A 19,193-nucleotide genomic window follows, 5' to 3' on the forward strand; every position below is an offset into this window, starting at 1 on the left:
TAAGAAACTATTACTGGAGTACTTGATTCATGTTTTGTTGTGATTATTCTTCTTGGTCTTACTTAATTCATTGTTCTCGAAGTGTTTTTCTTTTGAGAAGAGCTGAATGTTTTAATGACGGTATTATATTTTAAAACTTCAGAATTTTTACTGAAAATAAACTTGAGAGAATTGGTCCCTGTTTGTATGACCTATATGGACTCTAGCTTTCTTTCTTTAAAAAATGATTTTGCCATATTTTAAGAATGTAGAAAATTTTGCAGAATATAAAAGGAACACCTTGTGTTTCCCACTCACATTGGTCAGATCTTAACGTTTTGCCATTTTGCCATATTTGCTTTAATTCTCTCACTCTTTTTTTTTTTTTTTTCTAAGAAATAAAATAAGACAAATAGTCCCTGGAAGGGCAGTTGGTCCTGTCCAAAATATGTATGACATTTGGTCCACGCCAAAAGATCCTTGATATTTGGTCCTGTCCAAAATGTCCATAAGACATTTGGCTATGCCAAAAGGTCCTTGAAATTTGCTCCTATCCAAATGAACATATTTGGTTCATGCCACATGGTTTTGGGTAGGACCAAATGTCAAGGACTTTTTGGCATGGACCAAGTATCTTATGGACATTTTGGACAGGACCAAATGTCTGCTAACCAAATAGTCCTTTGTTTGATTGCTTGGTGAAGATGATTGCAGTGCCCACTTTGCTTAACCACCAGTAGTGATACTGCCTTCAGCTAGATAATCAAACTCACATGTCCACAGTAGGAAACCCAGTATGCCAGTGGAACAGTGTAGGTGTTTCTTTTCAGGAGGAGATCTCAGAGCATTCCAAGGGCTTTTCTTGGGTTTTCTAAGTGAGGGTATGAAACCAAATTGGTGGGTGTGTGAGCCACTCTGGCTTTGAAGTACAGTATCCCATAGAAGGCATGTATAGCTTATAGTAACCCATGAATGTAACTTCCACATCCTGGGAAGGGAAATGCCTAAATTACAAGTTGCAATCAGGGAAGCCCAAGGTTATTTTATAGTTATCATAGCCTTCCTAGTCCAGATCAAGGGCCGTTTTTACCATAAGCAATGTTGCCTGGTAGCTCATTTGTCACTCATTGATGGTCCACATTTGTCAGATTTCCAGAAATATAATTCTTGGTCCATTTTCCTATAGAGAAGGAGAAAGGGTTTTTCCTACCCTTTGTTAATCAGTATTCACAGTAGTGATAGTGAAAATTTTCAATTGTAAAGATGTTTTTCCTTTTGCAATTTTGCAAGATATCCTTGGAATGATACTGTGGCATAGGGTGAATATCTTATTTTTCAACATTTTTTCACTTAATATTTTGCATCCATTGATGATACTTGCCTGGATCAGTTATTTTATTGAGGGTTGCAATACTGTGGTCTTCAAATTCTATCCTTACAGTTCTATCAGCTGTTGTATTCTGTAAAAAAGAATTTTCCCTCATCAACTGGGGATAAACTATAGCTGTTCCAAAAAAGACTGGATAAAGTACTTAAATCTTTCCCTTTTACTGTCTGTTTTCAAAATGAGTTCAAATAATAGTTACTTCTAGTGGGGCAAATAAGTTTTATTTCTCTCTTTTTTGTGTATCACTGTGGACTCAATGACTTTTATTTATTCAGTGTTTTACAATCAGGTTATAGTTTTTGATGCTAAAATTATTCCATACTTGATCACTAAGAGCATTTTATCCTATTCAGTTTGCTTTTTCATTTAATTGAGTCTTTTAAAACACAGAAGCTTTAAATATTAATGGAATCTAATTTATAAATTTTTTTTTATGATCTGTGGTTTCTGTGCCTTACCAAAGAAATCTTGTTTACCTCAAGGTCATGAAGATTTCCTCTTATGTTTTCTTCTATTAGGTCAGTTACCTGTTTTGAGTTAGTATTTTCTATCTAGCATAACGTTTTTCATTATTGTTCCAGCAACATTTGTTGAAAAAGCTCTTCTTTCTTCCATTGAGTTACCTTGGCACATTTGTCAAAAATCTGTTGACCATAAAACATGGGTTGATTTCTGGATTCTCTTTTTGTTTCACATGTCTAACTTTATGCTGTTACCACGCTGTATTGATTATTGTGACTTTATACTAAGTCCTGAAGTCATTAACCTCCAACTTTGTTCTTCCTTTTCAAATTGTTTTCACTATTTTGGATCATTTGCATTTTTATATATATTTTAGAATCCATTTTTCAGTATTGTTACAAAAAAGCTTGCTGGGATTTTGATTGGGATTGTATTGAATCTATGGAACCATTTGAGGAGAATTGCCACCTTAAGAATATTGAGACTTCCAATTCATGAATCTGATATATCTCATTGTTTATTTGTATGTTATTTATTTCTTTAACCAGTATTACGTAGTTTTCAGCATATAGATTGTGCACATATTTTGTTAATTTATCCCCAAATATTTATCCCAAGTACTTGTAGATGTAAAGTCTTTAAAATAAACTATTGCAAATTTTTTGAAAAGCCTTATCTTCATGACCTGTTTTTTGATAATGAAATGTCCCTTCGTATCCATGGTAATATTCCTTGCCTTGCCTTGGTGATATTCCTTGCCTATTTTGTCAGATACTAGTATAGTATCTGACACTCCAGCAATCTTATGATTAGAATTTGTTTTCTGTATGTCCTCTGTGGCTGAATAGAACTCTATCATCTGTGTGAAATCTGACATTTCAGTTTACAACTTCTTGGTAGATTTTTGCCTGTCTTGTGGGATTTCACACTATAATTTAGGACTGGTACTTGGACTCAAAGTGAGCCCTTTGCATATTTCTGGATTGCTTTCTCTATATGTAGAGCTTCCTCCATTCAAGTACTGCTTTACAAATTCCAGTTACCTAGGCCTCCCCAAACTTTTTATCTGTCTCCTAACTCAGCAAACCGCCATGTTCTTTTAGGGTTCCCCTTTTCTCTGCATTTTTTCAGAAAATGTCTACAAACCAGAAGCTGAGGTGATCCCTGGGTTCACTTTGCTTTCCTTCTCTTGTGTATCACAATACAAGGACAATTTCTAGAAGCTAAAAATCTCTAGAGCCTATTTTTTCCAATTTTCTAGTTATTTATAGCAAGAAAACGTGTAGTGACAGTTACTCCAACATAACTGGAATGACTTAATTTTTTAAATGTAAATTTCTATCAATACATTGTAACTCAAAATTGTTTCTTTTTGGTAATGTTTCTTATGTATAAAAATTGGATATAATTCTATTGTTATAATCTTGTCTTTGTGTTTGATGTATGCAAAAGGATATTTATTACTGGATTGTTAGTAGTATCAAAAGAAAATGGAAAAGCATAAACGTTTATCAGTAGAGAACTGGTTAAGTAAATTAAGGTACATCGTTGTAGTGGAATGCTCTCTAGTCATTCCACTACTGATGAATAATGCAGATGTATATGTTAAGATGTAATAATGCCCAGAATGTATTAAGCATAATGTATTAAGCAAAAAGCATAATGCAGTAATATATGTAGAGCTTTTTTGCTTTTTTTTTTTTTTTTTAAGGTGTGGGGAGCAAGGTGGATTGAGGAATAGGTTAGAGGGAAACTTGCTTTTCCTTGTCAGTTCTTTTATGCTGTTTAAATTTTTCTGTGTAATGTGCATGTATAACCTTTTAAAAACAATAAAATTATGTTAAAAGAAAGGTTACTGTTGGTACTAGAACTTTAGAATATTGGCCCTGAAGTGGACCCAGGAAATCTTTTTATCTAACTCTTTCAATTTTATAATTGAATAATAATAGTTATACTAATAAGCAGTAGTACTAGTAGTAAAAAGACATCTAGTTTTATTTCAGATTTGGGTTAATTTGTAGCTCTGTCACTTAGTAACCCGATGACTTTAGGCACCGTATTAAATTTTGACCTTCCATTTGCTCATTTATAAATGAGGGCAAAATATCATCCTCGTATGGAGTATTATGAGAATTAAATGAGGTAACATAAAGAAAGTATCTAAAATGCTCCCTGATTGATGGTTTCTCTTTTCCTTTCCTGTGAAAAAAAATGCATGTTTACTTTGCCTTTTAACAAATTTTAGCCTTTCACAAATCTTTTTTTTAAATTTTGTTCTGTTTTGTTTTGTTTCTTATAGTTAATTTTTACTGGAGTATAGTTGCTTTACAATGTTGTGTTAGCTTCTACTGTGCAGCAAAGTGAATCAGCTACACAAATCGTTTTTGATGTTTCTGTGTCAGACATTCCTTAGAGATCAGTCATACTGTGAAAGAGAAACCTTATTTATTTATTTTGTGTATTATATTCACAGAATGTTTTCAAGAAAGTGAGCATCTCAAGGAAAGCCTTAAGTGTTGCTTATTGCATCTCTTTGGAGCCATTGTAGCTGGTGGGCAGGTGAGGAACATGTTGAAAGTTAACCTATAAAATGATAGTAAACAGTGCAAAAAGTTTTCCATGGATTATTTAATGAATTCTTTGTCTCTTTAAAAATTTCATGAACCATACAAATATATTTTTGAGTTTAGATCTTGTTTAAAATTTAATTTACTTACTTCTTTTATTTATTAACTTCCAAAAAACCTAATAATATTAGCATTAACAATAAAATTACTGCATAAATAACTAGATTTAACAGTTTTTGGTATTTGAAGTTCTTAGTTGTATTAACTTTCAGCTTCCAGTTCTTACTTTAGAATATAGAGGATAGTCATCCCTGTTAGTTCATTTGATGAAATAAAACTCTAGCCGTTTGATTTCCTAAGACATATGAATTTAGTCACTCTGCTGTCTATTTTTAATTATTAAATGCATATATACATGGCTTATATGCATTTTTCAACAAACTAAACTAGTTTTTAACTTATTTATAAGAAAGAAGTTCTAGTAATTTTATTTATTTTTTTAAATTGAACATCTTAAAAGCTGTCTGTAGTAAACTTTGAATCTAACTACTAGTTGAAAACAGGATTATAGTTCAGAAGGAATATTCTACTTGTTTTGTTTAACCACACAGTTTAGATCAGAGGTTTCTAACATATTTTATATCACATACCCCTTTGGCAGTCTGATATAGCCCCTTGTCAGAATGTTTTCACATGCCTAAAATAAAATACATATGATCACAAAGGAAACTATACTGAAATGCAGTTACTAAAATATTAACAAAACAAATTTGTAACATAGTAATGTGCTTCTTTACAACACATCAAATGAAAAAATACAGCAGCAAGTCTAGTGACTAATGTAATTTCAAAGAAGAGATGAGGGTAAATGATGTTTCAAGACACTACAACAACTATAATACATGAAAATGTATATGATTTCTATTGATGACAAAAATCACAGGTATTGCTAATAATACTGCTTGGGTTTCCTAGTGGGCCACCTTGCCTTCTCCTCTGCACTCTAGTAGAAGATAAGAGTCTCTGTAGTGAGAGGGATGGTGACCAGAATCCTATTTTTCAGTTTGTTTGCTTTGTCACCTTCCTTTATTAGCTAATATCCTTCTTTTGCTTCAGTACCTCCCCATTTCCATCATTTCTCCACTACTAAGAATAAGAATTAATAAGTGTACATGAGTAAAATTGGAAATGACATTGTTTTTCACTGATGCTGAAGCTGGTTGGATCCTGTTCCCTTTTTGAATATACCCAGACTTGTTCTTGTTAGGGCCTGGGGTAATCGAGCCCCGAGAGACCTCCAGTAATTAAAACTCACATGGAAATCAAATAGGTTGGAAGCCCAATTTATTATTTTATGTACTGAAAATACTCAAAATCCTTATAATCAGGTCATAGCTATAGTTACAAATATATTGAAATCAGAAGGCTGTTGAATATAGCCTCAGTACAGGGGTATTTAGATGAATAGCTAAAGGCATAATAATGGCTTTGTCACAGAGTCAAAAAAGTCCAGTGACTGGTCTCCCTTTCCAAAGCATCATGCCTGGCTTCCCACTGGCATATTTATGCTTTTTTTGTGCTATGTTAAGAGCGGGGGCTCTGGAGCCAGACTGACATAGTTTTGAATCCTATGTCATTTCTAACTAGTTGTGTGACCTTGGATAAACTGTTTACATTTGTTTAGTTTCTCTATTTGTAATGTGGAAATAGTAACACTTATAGGGCAGTCATAAGGACCAAATGACACATAATATATGTAAAACACTTAACAAAGTGCCTGTGCTTATAAGAACGAAGTATATCACAGGGGTATCAGATTTATGATTCCTTGAAAGTAGCAGTAAATACTGAAGTTCTAGTAGCTTAAGTTAGAAGTGTACCTTTTTTCTTTTATTTAAAAGAAAAAGATAGCTGTAAGCAGTCCAGAGTTAATCTGGTGGCTCTAACCTCTTCAGGGACTCAGGTACCTTTTGAATGTCAATTTGTTATCCTTACTATTATTTCTTGTGGTACAAAATAGCATCTAGAGTTTTGGCCACCATGTCTACATTTTGGGCACAAAGATGGAGGGGGAGGTGAAGAAGGAGACAAATGGCAGGTGCCAATTATCTTTGAAGGAGATACTGAAAAGCTGACAGTATCTCATTTGCCAGACTCCATCAGATAGCTGCAAAGTTGCAAATATGGTCAGATAAAAAATTTGATAAAACTTGTTTCCTCAGCCTCCTTAGCAGCAGGGGAGGTTAGTAAATGTAATGTTTATTCCTGGTAGCCATGTGTCCAGCAAAACATCAGGGGTTCTGTTAATAAGGAAGCAGAGGAAAATTGATGTTGGATGGGCCATCAGCAATTTCTTCCATAGTTGCACTTGTTATTATTGATATTATTTATCATATTGATAATCAGTCCAAATGGCCTAAGTGTTATCACTTTCAGATGATTTTACATAATTATACTCTGATTTATTATTTATGAATTTAACAATTTAGGGCAACATATTTATTTCAAGTTTAATGGATCACCTCAAATAGCTACCAGTTACTTAGAGTTTCAGAAATATGTTTGTAGAATCAGAGCCAAGCCAGTCCTCTTATATATCTATATTATTTGGGATAATATGATATAAATGATATACGTCATTTGCTATAACCAACAGAAAACCTGAGAGAGGCTTGGCCAAATTGACGTGTTTATTTTTATTCTTGCGTAAGAAATCCAGATGCAGGCGGTTCTGGGATAGCACAGCAACTCAATGATATCATCAGGGACTAAGGTCCTTGTGTTCCTGTTCTGCTCTGTAGCCTGCTACTTTAATTCTGGGGCTTGTTTCCTCATGATATAAAGGTGGCTCCAAGCTTCCTGTCTGCATTTCAGGCAGGAAAAGGGTGAAAAAGCCAAGAGCAAAGGATCCTTCCCTTTTTTATTTGTAAAGTGATATCCTCTTCATGGTCTACTGGCATATATTCTTGACCAGAACTATGTCACATGGCTACCCCTAGCTACAAGGGAGGGTGGTAAGTAAGTTTTCTACATGGGCAGATGACTGTCTGAATAAAATCAGAATTCTATTAGTAGTGAAGAAATGAAGACCTAATATGTATAAAACACCAGCAGTGTCTGTCAAAGTATCTGTGTAAAATTTTTTCAGTGTTGATTTATAAAGAAAAAGTTATCTGCAGATTTATTAAATTCTCTTTGTTTTTGCAAACATACAGCACTTCAGTTAGATTTGGGTTTCATTTTTATTGTCTCTCATGTTTCAGAGGAATGCTTTGCAAGCAATTTCTCCAGCCACCATGGAGGTTCTCATGAGAGTTTTGGCCGATTGTGATTCTTGGGAGGACGGAAATCCTGAAGAAGTGGGTAGGAAGGTGGAACTTACTCTGAAGTGCCTTACAGAGGTGGTACATATCCTTCTCACTAGCAGCTCTGATCAGCGTCAAGTGGAAACCAGCACTATTTTGGAGAACTATTTTAAATTGCTAAATTCAGATCATTCAGCTTTACCTAATCAAAGGAGGTCCAGACTGTGGGAAAGCCGGTTCATAGCTCTACAGATCAAAATGCTGAGTGAGTATTAGGTGAAGTTTATTATATTCAGTTTTCTCTGAATCTAGTTTTTTTTTTTTTACCTTTATATTCTCCATTTTCATTTAGAATTCAAGGCCATTGTATAGAAAATATTGATTGTTTAATTCAGATATTGTGTGACTATTTAGATTTGACTTCAAAATAATATGGAATTGATTTGTCTTTCACATATTTGCTTTAACAGTGACAAAATCGAGCCTCTGTGTTCTCTTTTGAAAGTTGTAATCCACTGAAAGCATCAATGTTAAAAAGAAAATCAGCTGTGATTTTGAAATTCTAGGAAAAGTAAATTTTCAGAAAGTGCCATTTGTAGTTTCTAACCTATGGCAAAGAGTCACATACGATCAATTTTTTATGTGCTTCTAATACATCTCTGTAGAAATCACTTCAGCATGTCCTTCCTTTTGAGGGTTTCTGGTTTCTTGTTTTGTTTTGATTCCTCAGATCCTCTGTGTGTATGTGTCTTGTTTTTCTTTCCCTCTCTTTGTGTTGGTTGTTTTGTGTTGTTCTGTGCTTCTTTCTCTCTCTCCCCCTCTCCCGCCTCCCTGCAAGCTCCTTCACCAGTATACATGATTTCTTTTTGTATTCCTGTGAGCTTGATAGATACTAATATTATTAACTGAGAGTTCCTTTTTATATAAGTAAAATATTTTCATTATAGCTAAACTAGAAAATTCAGATAAGTGAAAAAAAGTTTTTATGTCCTGCCACCCGACATAACCAACATTAATGGTTTGTTGTATAGCCCTAGAGACTTTAAAAAATGTTTGTGTGGGTATGTGTGTGGTGTCCAATTTAAAAATATTGGACATCAAAATCTCAGTGAAACTTAATGATTCATTACAACAGTGTTTTTGTAGGAAAATAAGATTCATCTTATATAGTTTATTCTTTTATATGTTACAGCATGTCATGTTTTATAATTATTATAAATTATAAGTTTATAAGGAAATTTGAGTCTATATTGAATGGACTTCTTTTTTATTATGAACTTGCATATTACCTATGTCAAATGTCCCTTGATTTCTGAGTGGGGACATCCTTTCGGTAGGAAACAAGACCAAAGCATCATCACAAATGGATTAATTACCTAAGTCTCATTTTCATGATAGCCATATGTTAATTTTATACTATAGAAATGAGACTATGTTGTCAAACATAACCAAGTATTGCTTATTCATAGCAAGTTGGGAACCACAGTTTATTACACCTAAGTTATAATGGAAGAACACCTAAGTAAATCTCTGGGAAATATATATCATTCTTATATATAAAAAAATAAATATTTTTAATAATAAAGTATAAAAATGTTCACTTTTTTTTTTTTCACTTTTCTTCTCAAGTAATAAGTACAGGTTTTGTTTTCTACTCCCCCTCTTTATTATTTCCTATTAATTTACATCTGTTTGTTAGCCAAAAAGCCTAAATTAAATATATGGCTAGAGTGAATGTTTCTGTGATCCCAGATTTTCCACTTTATTAATGGACAATTTTGTTTTTAATTTCCTAGATACCATTACAGCCATGTTAGACTGCAGAGATAGGCCTGTTCTTCAGGCTATTTTTCTTAACAGTAATTGCTTTGAACATCTCATACGACTGCTACAGAACTGCAAGGTATTTTTCTATTATTACTGTTATTGTTGTCTTTGATTTTAAGAAGCTGTTATTTTGTTTATGTTTTGATTCTATTTTGAGCATATTATAACTATAACTAAATTTTTTTTATTGTGGTAAAATACACGTAACGTAAAATTTACCATCTTAATCATTTTTAAGTATACAGTTCAGTGGTGTTAAATACATTCACGTTGTTGTCGCAACCATTTCCACCATCCATCCCCCATAACTCTTCATCTTGTAAAACTAAAACTCTATATCCATTAAACAACTCTACATTCTCCTCTCCCTTCAGCCCTTGGCAACTACTATTCTTGCTGTCTCTGTGATTTTGACTACTCTGAGTACCTCGTATAGGTGGAATTATACAGTGTTTGATTTTTTGTGACTGGCTTATTTCATTCAGCATAATATCCTCAAGATTCATCCATGTTGTAGCATATTGCAGAATTTCCTTTCTTTTTAAGACGAATAGTATCTCATTGTATGTATACATATGTATATACCACATTTTGTTTATTCATTCATCTGTTGATGGACTCTTGTGTTGATTCTACCTTTTGGCTATCATGGATAATGTTGCTATGAACATGAGTATACAGATATCTCTTCAAGACCCTACTTTAAATTCTTTTTGGTATATATCCAGAAGTGGGTTTGCTGGATCATATAGTAATTAAATTTTTAATTTTTTGAGGAACCACCTTACTGTTTTCCATAGTAGCTGCACCATTTTACATTGCCACCAACAGTGCACAAAGGTTCCAGTTTCTCCACATTCTTATCAACACTTGTTTTCTTCTTCTTCTTCTTCTTCTCCCTCTCATCCTTCTTCTTCTTCTTCTTCCTCTTCCTCCTCTTCCTCTTCCCCTTCCTCTTCTCCCTCTTCCTCCTCCTCCTCTTCTCCTTCCTCCTCCTCCTCTTCTTCCTCTTCTTTTTTTTTGATAATAGCCATCTCAGTGGGTGTGAGGTGGTATCTCATTGTAGTTTGATTTGCTTTTCTCTAATGATTAGTGATGCTGAGCATCTTTTCATGTGCTTACTGGCCATTTGTATATCATCTTTAGAGAAATGTCTGTTCAAGTTCTTGGTGCATTTTTTAATTGGGTTTTTTAGCTTTTTTGTTGTTAAGTTTCAAAGTCTTTTTTGTTATGCATTGTTAAAATTTAGTATGAGCATTTGATGGCCTATGTTTTTGCACTTTTGTTTCATTTAAGATTATTTCATTAGCATTTTCATGAGTTATGATTTTAATATTTACATCTTATTATATTGAGTGGATGTACCATAACTTACTTAACTATTCCCTATTGGTAAATTCTTAATTTGTTTCCAATTTTGTTTGTGATTACATAACTCTTTAAAGTTTCATAGAACAGAATTCTATTTCTAGTACAATTATTAGATCAAAGGGCATAAATTTTTTTAAGTAGGGAACATTGTGTGAAAACTTACGAATAACTGGAAAATGTAGAAAAGTAGAAAAATAAAAATACTATTAAGGTTCTTGATGTATACTTCCAATTTGCTTATTTGTAAAAGTTTTTACTAATTTACACTTGTAGCAGATTTGTGTATAAGTACATAATAACTAATATCTCTGATTATTATATGTTTCCATAAATTTCAAGATGGCACCAGAAACCTTCTTGAGAAGCCTTTGAAAGTAAAACTACTTCAAAGAGCTTTTACCTTTCTATTTGAAGTATTCCTTTCATGAATTCCCTGTTGAAAAATACTGGGGGTCCCTTCTGATTCTGTGAGAATATTCCAGAATAAGAATTTTAACGTCAGCTCCTTGAATTTTTCCACTCTGTTAGGAGGGGTATCATTGAAAACATTTATGTCACTATATTGCTTAACTTGTAGTAAAATTGTGAAGAATAGCATAAAATAGGAAATAATATATTGATAAAGTAAGTCATAATGAATATTTATGAAGTCAACAAAAGCACCAAATTATCACTGTAGAGTCAAGATCTCTCTGTCCACCTTTTAAAAATCATTCTTGGGAAAGAAATCCTAGGGAGGTGAAAGCAGCATAAGAGAAATGTTTATAAAACCTTCTGTTTGTTGTAAAAATGCAGCATGGCTTTATCAGTTATAGAGACAACTTCAGTGATAAAGGCAAGATCTCACATGTGTAGAGAACCTGCCAGTCACACATTATGGAAGGATAAATCACTAGGATAAAATAGTTTCTACTAAAATTTTTTGAATGCATTTATACAGTATATGAAACTGAGACATAGTTAAAAATCTCTATCATATCATGGTCAACAGTATCTTTTTTAAAAATACAAAACTGTTTGACATAGCTGTCATGATGGTGAGCTAATATTTACTCTTTCTTCTATGTTATAAGCCAAAGTTTCTTATCATTTAGATCTAGAAACTTGCTGATAGTCATACCATTTTAAAATTTAATTATCTGTTACCATTTATCACATTTTGTTTTGAAACAGGAAATAGTAGAGAAAAAACCCATTTCAGAGGGGAAAGCTAGGCTTTGGGACCTGAGCCTTCTCTCCTGGCAGTAGTCTTTATTTGTGGAATATTCTAGTCAGACTCCCTGTAGATTCCTCACTAAACTTTAGACTTATTAAGTTTTTTTTTGTTTTTTAACATCTTTATTGGAGTATAATAGCTTTACTATGGTGTGTTAGTTTCTGCTTTATAACAAAGTGAATCAGTTATACATATACATGTGTCCCCATATCTCTTCCCTCTTGCATCTCCCTCCCTCCCACCCTCCCTATCCCACCCCTCTAGGTGGTCACAAACCACCGAGCTGATCTCCCTGTGCTATGCGGCTGCTTCCCACTAGCTATCTGTTTTACGTTTGGGTAGTATATGTATGTCCATGCCACTCTGTCACTTTGTCCCAGCTTACCCTTCCACCTCCCCATATCCTCAAGTCCATTCTCTACTAGGTCTGTGTCTTTATTCCCGTCTTGCCCTTAGGTTCTTCATGACCTTTTTTTTTTTTTTAAGATTCCATATATACGTGTTAGCACACGGTATTTGTTTTTGTCTTTCTGACTTACTTCACTCTGAATGACAGTCTCTAGGTCCATCCACCTCACTACAGATAACTCAGTTTTGTTCCTTTTTATGGCTGGGTAATACTCCATTGTATATATGTGCCACATCTAGACTCATTAAGTTTTAAAAACAAGGGGGGGCCTTCCATGGTGGCACAGTGGTTAAGAATCTGCCTGCCAATGCAGGGGACACAGGTTCGACCCCTGGTCCGGGAAGATCCCACATACGCAGAGCAGCTAAGCCTGTGTGCCACAACTACTGAGCCCGTGCGCCACAATTACTGAAACCCACATGCCCAGAGCCCGTGCACCACAACGAAGAGTAGCCTCTGTTCGCTGCAACCAGAGAAAAGCCCGCGCGCAGCAACGAAGACCCAACGCAGCCAAAAATAAAATAAATTAAATAAATAAACTTATTTAAAAAATACAATAAATTAGTTAAGGTGATTTAATAAAAAAAATTAAAAAATAATAAAAACAAGGGGGAACCTTTGAAATAAACTGCCCAACTCTTTTATTATAGAAATGGGGAAATGTGTCCTAAGAGATTAAGTGATTAGCCCAGGGTTTAACACTAATATATGATGGAGGTAGGATTTCTTACCCAGGTATTCTGACCCTAAGTTCATTGTTATATGTAGTTTTGTAACTGTATTACTGGTACTTAAGGTCACTGTTTAGTCAGTAGAAAAAATGTTTTCTGTGCGTTAAATATAAGAGAATTATAGGTTTTATTTACTGTATATACAAACATATTTGATGGAGATGGGTGATATGATTTATGAATATATAAAAATGTTTGGCGTCTTGTGAAAACTTAAGTTCCCAGATGTGTTATAGAATGCTACAGATGTCTATGATTGATTTCTGTTTAAATTGTTATTTGTTAATAAAGAATGAATCATTTACTCTTTTATATAGTAGTACAGAATCAAGACAATTCCTCATTTAAATATTCAGACCCATTGGAAGCATTATCAACTAACGCTTAAAGTGTCATAAACAATTTATGAATTACACAGAAAGCTTTAGGCTGACTGTTGCAGTTTCTATGCCTTCGTTTTGCATGAGATTCACCAACCAGTTTAAGTACACATTAATTTCCTTGAATATTTGTGTAAAGACTTCTGGGCTTGTCAAAACGAGTTTCATCATACTATAACATATTTAAAATACAGTTCCATGGAATCATGTATTTAACTTTTATGATAGGTATGATGAACTTTAAATATTTAAGAATTATTTTGTTTTACTATATCGAATTTTGAAAGGGGGATATGCTTTGAGTTAATGTAAGTTTTTTTTAAGCTGTTCAAAAATATTTGAATTAATGTGAAGAAAATAACAGCAAATTTCTAGTAGCAAAGAGTAGAATTCAAAACCATTACATTGACTTTAGCACTTTGCTAGTTGAAATCATTTTTTCAGAAATATATTGTAAATATATAAAGTTCCATTTGAGGACTTAAGTCATAAGATTCTGGAAAGCTTTTGATATTGTGGTGTCGCTCATCTTCTTTGATTTTTCTTTAATTTCTTCTCTTTCTTCTCCACATCTACTCCTTAAAATCAACTACAACAAATTTATCATCATGACAGTCTTAGTAAGAATGAGAATTTATGAAAGGAGCAACCAAGGGATACTTTATGGAAAAGAGTGTTAGGGGTGAATAGACAAAATGGTGTAGTTGAAAGCCTGACTTTGGGAATCATACCTGTCTGGATTTAGACACATTGTCTTAGTGACCTTGAGCAAGTTTCTTTTCATTTTTTTAAAAATAGGTATTTATTTAACTTCTAGAACAATACACAATCAGTATAGAGATTTTGGAGGAAAAAAGCATAAAAATATTTTTTTGCAAAGCATATATATAGTATTTAAAATGTTGCAAAATATACATAATATTTCTGTATATATTTTTAATGTGGATGTATTTTCCTTTACAAAATTGGAATACTACTGAATATTTTTTTATTCTGCTTTTAATTGTGTTATATCATGAGTCTTTCCATATGCCATCATATATTTTTCAGAAGATTGCTTTTAATGACTACAAGTATTTCAACCCAGCAGTTCTCAAAGTATGGGATCCCCAAGATCATTTTAGGGAGTCTGCAAAGTCTAATCTTAACAAAATTTCTTTTTGAAGTTAATTTTCTTCTTAAACTGTAACCAAAACAACATTATAAAAGTCTGAACACAAAAGCAGATCGGAGAGTTCACCTGTCTTCTCTTAAGTCAGACATTTAAAGAGATTTGCAAAAATGTAAAAGCAGTGCCATCCTCACTAAGGTATATTTTGGAAAATATAGTTATTTTTCATAAACATGTTATTTATATAAACTTGTAATGGATTTGTTATTGTTATTTTTTGAATAAATAAATATTTTTAAAATGCCTTGATTTTAATTTCTGATATGGTAAATATTGATAGATGTAACCCACATAAATAAAATTTCAGTTCATTGGGGTTCTCAGTAATTTTTTAAAGAGTGTTAAGGGGTCTTCAGACCAGAAAATTTGAGGATTTCTCTTTCAACCTATGGATGAACCATAATTTATTAATGTATTCTATTATGTTGATATTTGACTGGTTTCTGATTTTTTGCTGTTGTAAACAGAATTTAAGTGAGCATTTCTTTTCCAAAATCTTAGTGTCAATTTCTGACTGTTTCTTTGAGTAGATTCCTAGAAATACAATTACTGATTTAAAGAGTAAGAACTTTTTAAAAGAATCTTGATATGGATTGCTTTCTGGAAAGACTTTACTTATTTTTACTTTCATCAGTTTTGAGCAGTCCTGTGTTATTGCACCTAGGTAATATGGAATATTACTATTTTAAAATCTTTGCTGATAATAATAATAATACCAGTTTTCATTTATTTAGCCCTTGTTGTATGCTAGTTTCTAGGCTAATAACCTAACATGGATTATCTCATTTAATCTGCATGCCAATTTCATGATATATTATTCTTTTCATTTCTGAGAAAACAAACTCAGAGAATTTAAGTAGTTTTCCTTAAAACCAGACAGCTAATAAGTAGCAGAACCAAGATTCAAATCCAGGTTTCTGATTCCAAAGCCTGTATTGCGTACACTAATCTATTTTTAGGTTTAGCTTTACTTATGCTCTTGCATAGCTTACTATTATCCATTTTATTTTATACTGCATTATTTCAGCACATTACTGGATTTTTGTTTTCAATTTCTGAAATGATAGTAGTTCCTAAGAAGGACTTCCTTCTTAGGATGCTCTTGATAAACCCCTTTATAAATCTAACTTTCTCTCCCTTTTCACTCTCATTTGAATTATTTTCCTCTTTACCCAAACTGTGACTGAGATCTTTTGGGATGCTGAGTTTTATTTATGTACGCCAAACTACTTGATTCTTTCATTTCTTTCAGAAAAGTGCAGTCTCAATGTATGTCAGAGGTAATCCTAATCCATCTTTCTAGTATACAAACTAATATACATTATGCTCAACTCTTGATAATTTTGGAGAATACTGTCATCAAAATTTTTAACAAAATGTGTGGTCAGATAAATTTGGGAAATACTACACACTGACTTCCCTTGTCAAAGTACACATTAGCATATTCGAGACTCTGAGAAGCATTTCCAGAAAGACCCCTTTTTAAAGTTAGTTTAATAGCATTTCACACACCTACGTGGCTGCAGAACCCTTACTATACATTATTTACTACAGTATCTTTAGTCTGTCTCAATAGCAGTTTCCTTCTCTTCTATGAGTCATTCCCTGCTGATTCTTTAAGAATTCAGGAATATTAACTAAGTATTCCTAATAATTATTTAATTATTGCTGTTGTTTCTTATTTTGGTAACTTTGAGTTTCAGAGAGAAATAAATGATAATTAAATACATAGTATATGAACTAATGTTAGTAGTCCAAAAAGTGTACAGTTGATTGTCATTTTAAGAGTGGTATACTTCATGAGTGGATTCTTGGATTTATTTCGAGAGATATGGAAATCCATTTAAGCTTCACTTCTGCTTATAGGTAACAATTTAATGTTCTTTCTCCATTATTCTTGTCTCTGTTTTTAACAGCTATTTTTAAATGCTAACAGTAAGGTGGCAGACAAGGACGAGAAAGACCTTGCCAACAAATTACTGACAGAAATGAATGAGGACCAGGTATCTACAAAGCCTGCATCTTGTTTCAGCTGAAGTCCAAAATCAGTCAATGGGAGCACCTATTCCTGTACTTTTCTTCTTATGTTTTAAAGTATACAAACATTATCTAATTCTAATCTTCATTAATTATTTTTGAAAATTGTTTAAAAATTTAAAAATAAATGCTTTCCTCTAAAAGATAAATACATTGAAATCTTGGTGAGGGATATAAATGATCGACAGGATTCCATCTATGTATTTGTGTCTTCTTTTCAGTTTGAGGAAATATAAAGTACAGGAATGGAATCCCAATTTCAGTGCTGTCCACCTAGTGATGACTCCATATTTTGGGGGCTTCTTTTTCTAAGCATTGTGGTGTATTGGGACCTTAGGGCTTTGTTTGTGAATATGTTTGATCAGTTTTAATATCTTGATTCTTTGCCTCTTGTTGACAAATGATTATTATAATTCAATGGACAACCCAAATCTTGGAGGAAGGGAAGAAGATGACGAGCTCTTTGAGTCTTAATTTAGCATAAAATTTAACTTTTTTCTTTTCTAAAAATTCACCTTTGCACGGGTATAAGGCAGAAATATACAATTTATCTTGCTTTTCACAATACATTAGGCAATTTAGATTGGCAAAAGCTACCTATAAAAATTGCTTTGTTATTTGTCTTTCCCAGAATGTTTGTGAGAGAGCTTACGTGATATCTTTTATTAGCATATTATTAGCATTATCTTAATGTCCAGGTGTATAAATAGAGCTGTGGTATAAAAAGAGACATAATAATCTATTATCTTCTCTTCTGGATATGAAATATCAATTACAGACTACCGTTCTGGATTTCCATATAAGTGTTAGTCCCTCTTAAAGTCTTCTTATATAGATTTATAAAATGTTATAATCTCTTAGAGGTTGACAATGAGTGTTCCTGATTATAGGTACTGTGATGCCTAGTCCTCTTCGATAAAGTCGAGAAAAAAATCTTAGTTGTATGATATTCTGTATACAGAATGTTTAATGCATATGATAATGTTTATTACACATGTAATATGTTCATTTTATGTAATAATGTTAATAAACAAACAACATCAACAGAAACCAAGATACCAGCTTAAATAACTTGCCTGAAAATGATAGAGCTTAGCTCACAATGACAAAGATCTAATCAGTCCCCCTTTACTCAGATCATTTTTAGTGGGAGGCAGAGAGGAAAATTCTATTTGTGGGGTAACAAGCTTCAAGTCATAGTAATATATCACCAAAAGCAGATTTTGGGGACTGGTAATTTTTACAACTTTCTAGTCCTCACACTATGCTTTCATGGTTGACTAAGTCTGATGATATAACATTCACATTCAGTTTTTTTACATTGTTGATGTTCTATTTTGTTTTTGTTTTTGTTTCTTTTGCTATGAATGTACTGCCCTGAAATTTAACACATCTCTTCTTTATGATGAAGCTTAAACAGAAATAGACAAAATGGAGCTGGTATTTATTTTTTCTTACAACTTCTGGCGTTAAAGCTTGCCTTCTCAAAAACATGACAGTGCTTATAGATACATATTTCATTTTCTGTTCTGCCTCAAATTTCTGCATTTCATATAAAAATAGATGTATGTTATTGTTTGCAAGTGTGATTGATTGATATATGCACATACCATTTCATTTATAACACAGGGTTTGGAAACTATATAGATAAGACTGTTTTAGACATCTTATTATACATGCTGATGAAATTTTAACCTAGGAAGTTTCAAGTGTATTTTTGAAGGAAAATTAAAACGTACAAGAATTTCCCATGATAGCCCTCCCTCCCTTCCTCTTGAGATTGTCCATTACTTTTTAATAGCATGTTTAAGCTTGGTGGGTTTTTTCCCCCCCAAAGCATTTTAATATAATGAGTGAATGTAACCTTTTTCTTCTTGACATATGGCTTATTTTCTGTCAAGTATGTAAATTTTCTTACAGGTTTTAGTGTTTCAGAGATCCATTTCATTGGAAGAGGAATGTATTGCATGTTAAATATTTTTTTGAGGTTTTCAGAAGAAAGGCTTCCTAACTGAATACAAATCTTGAACACATTTGTTAATTTACCTTTTTTTCCTCCTCTGGTAGGTGTTTCAGGCACAGTTGGATTGTTTGGCTGTATCAACCATTCAGGCTTTGACAGCCGTAATGAACAAATCTCCAGCTGCTAAGGTAAAACATATGTCCTCAAGCTCTCAAATGTTATCGTAGATATACGTGTTTTCACTATATAATTCCCAAAGTAATGTATGAAAGTATAAAATACATATGGTTTCACTCATGAAATAATTTACAAAATATCTTTGTATAGGAATCACTTTGCTGATAATTTAAAAGACAGATGCCTATGGGCAGTACTTTGGGATTATTTA

General features: G+C 32.8%; 1 protein-coding gene across 2 annotated transcripts in view; it reads left to right on the forward strand.

Annotated features, from left to right (window-relative positions):
* The window catches only part of NBEAL1 (neurobeachin like 1), a 171,442-nt gene that overhangs the window by 38,245 nt on the left and 114,004 nt on the right, over positions 1-19,193 (forward strand). Inside the window, exons 7-11 of one of the 2 annotated variants that reach the window (XM_082466857.1) lie at positions 4,302-4,387; positions 7,659-7,965; positions 9,497-9,603; positions 16,722-16,808; positions 18,910-18,993. In XM_082466857.1, coding sequence (XP_082322983.1) covers positions 4,302-4,387; positions 7,659-7,965; positions 9,497-9,603; positions 16,722-16,808; positions 18,910-18,993 — 671 coding nt within the window. The remainder of the gene's footprint in view (positions 1-4,301; positions 4,388-7,658; positions 7,966-9,496; positions 9,604-16,721; positions 16,809-18,909; positions 18,994-19,193) is intronic. The other variant, XM_082466858.1, reaches the window with a different exon arrangement.

This window comes from Balaenoptera physalus, assembly GCF_965194825.1.
Source record: "Balaenoptera physalus genome assembly, chromosome: 6".
Classification (NCBI taxonomy): Eukaryota; Metazoa; Chordata; class Mammalia; order Artiodactyla; family Balaenopteridae; genus Balaenoptera; species Balaenoptera physalus.